Below are 6173 nucleotides of genomic sequence, written 5' to 3' on the forward strand. Positions count from 1 at the left end.
CTGAGCTCTGTTTGGCTGGGGGCAGCTGGGCAGCACTTAGCTTGTGCAGGCTGGGAGTGTTGGGGAGGAGCCCTCCAAGGGAGTGGCTGGCTGCAGCCCCAGAAGGGTTTGTCGACCATGTGACCCTGGCCACGGTGTTTCCAGCTCCCTTCTTTTGAAAGAGTGCCTGGAGCCATACGGACACTTCTTTTCAAAAGAACACAGCAGCCTTTTGAAAGGGTGGCTTGACAGTTTGATCTGATTTTTATGTGTCGTCATTATCTTTCAATTTCGAATGCCCTCTTTCGATTTTCAGCCTTTCACAAGTGTGCTACGTGTAGACACAGCTAGTATGACCTGGCTGAAGATTATTTTTGACCTGACATACTTTCATATAGGCCTTCTCTGAGGCTTTCATACAGGAAAGACCTGAAGCTTCATCTGACTCATTCATTCATTTGTGCCATGCTGATTAGTGTAGGCGATCATGGTGCTCCACCCTTGTTTATTATGGGTACTCTGGAGCATCTCCACATTACTGTGGCAATGCAACCATGAAGTGATACTATCCAATATTTGACAGTGGTTTTGGTTCATGATGTGCTTGGGAATGATACGATGGTGGTTTCCCCTTGCCTTCCATCAGTTATCTTTGGTTGTCTTGTTAGCCTTTGGTACTCTCATACCTTCCTGCAAGGCAGCAGGTTGAGTAGAGCTTTGTCTGGCCCCTACCATCAGACCTGTCGGGCATGGGTGTCCCTGCCAGGAGTTAAACTCCTGCTGGCATAGCTCATTGGGTCATTGGGACTCACAAGCCCTCACACCATGCCAAGGTAGCAACTCATGAGAGAGTTCATCTGACATTTCTTTATTTAATTCTGTCATTGGCATTTCCATAGAAAAGGCACCACTTACCTGCAGTGAGCATACAGCAGCATTTTGAGGTGGTGTTTATACAGATAAGAATCACTGTGCTAATTATAACATAATCAGTAATATGTTTTCTAAGAAAATTTGAAGGATGACATACCCGTGAGGTAACGTAGAGGTTTTTGACAGAGGAAGGGGTTTTGTTCTTTTTCAAATAATTTGCCTACATGACAAAGATGGGCCATACCTTTGAATCTTATGTCTCCATATTTTGAATTTTGAGGGAGGAAGTTTCTGATTAAGATATCTATATGTGAGCCTGTTCTGGGCTGAATCCAGATTTGGTAGGCAAAGATTTTCCAGTTCTGTTTCAGATTAAGCTGGAATCTCTCAAAAAAACCTGACCTTACGAATGTGGGACAAAATGTTAGATGATACCTAAAGATTTCAAAGTATCTCAAAAATAATAATAAAAAAAAACTTTCAAGATTTTTGTGGCAACAAATATGAGCACAACTCCAAAATTTTCTCCTGATTTAACACTTAAACTGAACATTAGTTTAACCCAATATCCAGATTGGACTGTGGTCCCAGTCCATTTCTTGTCTTGATGTAGAGGCGGCATATGAAGGTATTGCTTGAGGATATGGCTAACACTCACACAAAATTACCATCCCCCAAGAATTTCTACCTTCAGACATTTCTAGCTGTGGAGTAAGTTATTATTATTAAACAAGCTGAGATTAGAGTGGGTTTACTTGACTTTTCTACATTCTTATGTTGTACCTATCAGTGAAATACTATCTTCTAGACTCAGTATCAGGTCCTACGAGATAAAAAAGCAATTTGCCTGAGCTTCAGAAGACACTGCACTTGGTCTGTCATGGATTCTGTTTGCTCTGTGGAGCCACAGAAGTAACTACAGAGCTATGTTATGCAAAATGAATCTTTGAATCATCAAATTCACATCCCCACATTTTTGCCCTTCTTGTGGAAAACAAAGCCAGTTCTGCCTGGAATGTCTGATTTGGTTTTGCCTCTCAGCAGATAAAAAACAGTTCTTTGTTTTCATTGTGGCTCATGTTTCGTTCTACTCTTGCCAGGCCAAAAAAAACCAAAAAAACCTCTGATGAAAAATGGAAATGATACATATTTTTCCAAATGTAGATCAAATATTGCAAAATGCATCAATTTTTTAAAATTAACATGGCTCCAGATCCTGTTCCCACTGAAATCAATAGGCACTTGCAATGTCAATGAGTGAACCCATATGAGAAGACCACGTTAAGCATCACTAGTAAAGATGCTCTGCACAAAGGCGAATTTCACACAGTGAGTAGGCCAGACCCCTTATCCTAGGGGTAATTTTCTAAATAACATTCAGCAGCAGACTCTAATGTAAGGGAGTCAAAAAAAGTGTCCTGAATGACCTAAACTCAGTGGTGAGTGTGGTTTTATGTAAATGTTCCTTTGATTCAGTGTAAGAACATTTCTGGGAATTTATGTTTATTATGAAATATAATCCGATCCTATAAGGCTAAATATAATCTTATATAAAATGATGCGTTGTTTTAAAGAAAAGAAATTCTTCACAAAGTTTGTTGTATTTTTCTGAAAAGCTCAAATTCCAGTTCCTCATATTCAATTTATTTTAGTGACTGCCAAACAACTTTTAAAACAAACACTGACATAAAGCCAGTGCAGATTCATAGATAGCATTCCGTCAGTTTCATTTATCTTTTCACAAGCTAATCACACTTTGATAACAATTGATCTTTGTCTCTTTTCAGGAGGCTTATTTTTCTTGCTCATATTTCTCTTTGTGATGTGGAAGGAGTTTGCAGCTGATCTCCAGAGGTACATCCTTCTGGAAAGAAGTGAAACATGCATGGATGATGTCCCTGTAAATGTCTACTATGGATGGTCATTTATGTTTGCTGCAGCTGGGGTTCCTTTGGTTTTACTTTCTGGACTTCTTTTTTATCTTGTTGGCAGAAGCATTCTGCCGGCATTGGAGTAAACTAGATGTGTGGCTGATAATCCGTCTGAGAAGATCTTTGAAACCACCTGAAAACGAGGGCATAACTTGTTGTAGTTTTAGGTGCTTGATCGAGGGTCATTGTTAAACAATGATAAGGAACAATGGAAATATAAACCCAGTGATTTCAAATAGAGATGGTTCTGACTCAAAATCCCACTGACAAAATATCCACACTTTGGAGTTCAGACATGCATACGGACTTATTAGCTTTTCCATCATTATCACAGGAAAGACCAAATGTCCAGATACAAACATGCAGATCTGTAAAAACCTAAATGTTCAGATTCAGATCCAAATTATGGGGTCCAAAATCCACTTGGAGGTCAAATCTCATTTAAAAGTCAATATAATACCCTTCATTTTGTAATAGACTGGGCACATCTAATCTGGCTGTGGGCTTCAATGTTTATAAATATCCAGAGGGACAGGGATGTTGTGTTGACATTTCTAGCCCCCTCATTTCTTGCTAAATGTAATCAAATCTGACTGCAAGGATATACCCTGTAACGCCTATTTGAAAACCAATTAGGAAGGTTTTTTGAGCGCACAAGCTTTCATTGTCATTAAAAGACAGCTATTATAAAGCTTTTATATACAACAGGAAAACAATTTGTCAGGAGATTTTTTTGGCTTTTTTCGGGTGTGTCTACACTAGGAACTAACTTTGAAGTTAGGCACTACTTCAAAGTAGCCAGCAGAGAGTCTACGCACATTTTTCCCTTACTTCAAAGTTAACTTTGAAGTAGGGAGCCCAACTCTGAAATCCTTACTCCATTCCTGGGAATGGAGTAGTCCCCTACTTCGAAGTTTAACTTCCAAGTAGGGTGTGTGTAGATGCTCAACTTTGAAGTTGCTTACTTTGAAGTTGTACTTTGAAGTAAGCAACTTTGAAGTTATTTGTATAGTGTAGACACAGCCTTCAGGTCTCAAATTTGCAAATGTACATACTGAACTTTAATCACGTGAACAGCACCTCCCACCTGTTAAATGCATAATAAGACATATAATTACGATCATTTATCGGTTATTTACAGTATTACCCATGATGTGCTAGGTTATTTTTCCAAACAAAGACTCAAGAAAAGATGGTTGCTGTGAAGAGTTCAGTGTCCAAGGACAAAGAAGTAGACAGAACCAGCACAATGTGGTTATTAGAGAGTGTTTGTTGCAGTAGTGTCTTGAGTCCAACTGAGAACAGGTCCCATTGTGGCAGGCACTTGTAACAACACTGAATAACAAGAAGTCCCACATAAGAAGATAAAATAGTTAAGTGTCTGGAAACACAATGAGAAGTCCTGTGGCATCTTCTAGACTAACAGATTTATTGGATCATAGGCTTTCGTGGGCAAAGACCCACTTTGTCAGGTGCATGGTGCCCATGAAAGCTTATGCTCCAATAAATCTGTTAGTCTATAAGGTGCCGCAGGACTTCTCACTGTTTTTGTGGATGCAGCCTGACACAGCTACCCCTCTGATACTTAAGTGTCTGGAATTACTCAAGTGTGAAAAATTTGCAGGTTAGTTACAATAACACATGCTAATTTAAATGTAATATATATGAGAGTGTTGAGATCCAAAAGGCAAACTAATAGTACTGTATGTGAGGATTTGTAAAAATAGGGGCGTCATGATGAGATTTAGGGCTGTCACTATATTTGTGTTTTGGGTTTGATCTCAATGCTTTGAAGTAATTTTTGCTAGGCCCATGCTTGTTTCAATTATTTGCATAATGTTTGAATGAAACTTACAAAATCATGTGCTTAATTCATGAATGCTATTGTTTGTACTAAACATGTATTTTTAAGCTATATGCCATGCCATTGACTATACATAGTTTATTAATAATGTAATGTAAATCTGTTGTAGAATGCAGTGAAAATTGTTGGAGGTATAAATAATTTATTATTTCTCTTCCTAAAATCAAGTGAGAGTCAATGGCGCAAGATCTAATTACTCATTTACAAAATCCATGGTACGTATAGCACCATAATTTGTAATTTCCATGTAAAGAATACATCTGTCATTTGGCTAGCGGAGGTGGGCTATAGTTCCCACTTAGGTAAACATCTGTCATTGATCCCCATGACAGGAGCTTTGTTTGATATAAATACTATATCTTGTACTAGTCCAGTGATTAGATATTTTAGGAGGTTTAGAAATACACAGTTATTTAAATATTTTATTTGTCAATTTTTAAAGGTTTTTTTAAAATTATTTCAGTTAAAGTTATGGTTGTGCCCCATTGGTTCTTCAGGTGATAATTTCTCACTATAAATTGTCTCTTTGAATTTTTTTTGTCATTTAATTATCTAGTCAGTGAGAAACTAAACACTTACAGCCACAAAGAATAAAAGTGTGTAATCTGGGAGCAGGAGAGGTTGAGATTTACAGTCACTTGTCTTTTGCTGATCCCATAAAACAATCCAAGCATGCAAAAATGATGAACCCGTAAGAGACACCAGGGCAGAAGTACAAGAATATGGCAAGATATCCATCAGACTTATTGATATCTACGAAACTAAGGATCCCTGAAGTTGTGAATACAGAAGTGAATTTTATATTAGAGAATGAAATATTTATTAACTTTCTCCACCTGTTATTTATAAAATTTAGTTTAATGTCAAGGCATTTCTGGAATACATTTTGTTTAATCACACATTCATGCCTTTGGGAGTAACTGTCCCATGGAGACCTACTCATTTTGGATCTGGTCTAGAATAAGCAATAATTTAAAACTCAATCATTCTTTTAGAAAACACATGACTTAGACTTATGTCACAATGACTTAGGTTTTAAAACTTCTTGTATCATGATGCTGGGGTAATACATGCAAAATATACTACAGCAACACAATAAAACAATTCATTGACTCCTATGTTAAAATGCAACTTTTAAGGTTGGCTTATCTGTTGAGTAAACAGCTCATTCTTTTTGGGCTATGGAAAGGATTAGTTTATTAGTTCTTGTATTTCCTAAGCTCAGGCTAACTTGTCTGAACAAAGTTATTCTTTGAGATAATATTTGTTCAGTACATGGATTTTCAGAGCTAACCCGCTGGGTTCAGTGACCTGGTTTGGAAATGATGGATGCCTCGATCTCTTTTATCTGTTTGATTGGAAGGAGGTTGGCGAAGAGCTTAAGTGGGATTGTGACAAAGTTATGGGTCTGATTCTGATCTGACATGCACCAGTGCAAATTGGGAGCAATTCTAGTGAAAACCAGGGACTCACAAGTATACAAAACTGGTATAATTGGATCAGAATCAGGCCTAATAAATACATTT

At 37.7% G+C, this 6173-nt stretch overlaps 1 protein-coding gene across 1 annotated transcript in view; it reads left to right on the forward strand.

Annotated features, from left to right (window-relative positions):
- Positions 1–5837, forward strand: part of LOC142020325 (transmembrane protein 182-like) — a 34807-nt gene extending 28970 nt beyond the window's left edge. The window contains exon 5 of the mRNA XM_075008065.1: positions 2640–5837. Coding sequence (XP_074864166.1) covers positions 2640–2869 — 230 coding nt within the window. The 3' untranslated portion in view covers positions 2870–5837. The remainder of the gene's footprint in view (positions 1–2639) is intronic.
- Positions 5838–6173: the final 336 nt, after the last annotated feature.

Source organism: Carettochelys insculpta, chromosome 13 (assembly GCF_033958435.1).
Source record: "Carettochelys insculpta isolate YL-2023 chromosome 13, ASM3395843v1, whole genome shotgun sequence".
In the NCBI taxonomy this organism is placed as follows: domain Eukaryota; kingdom Metazoa; phylum Chordata; order Testudines; family Carettochelyidae; genus Carettochelys; species Carettochelys insculpta.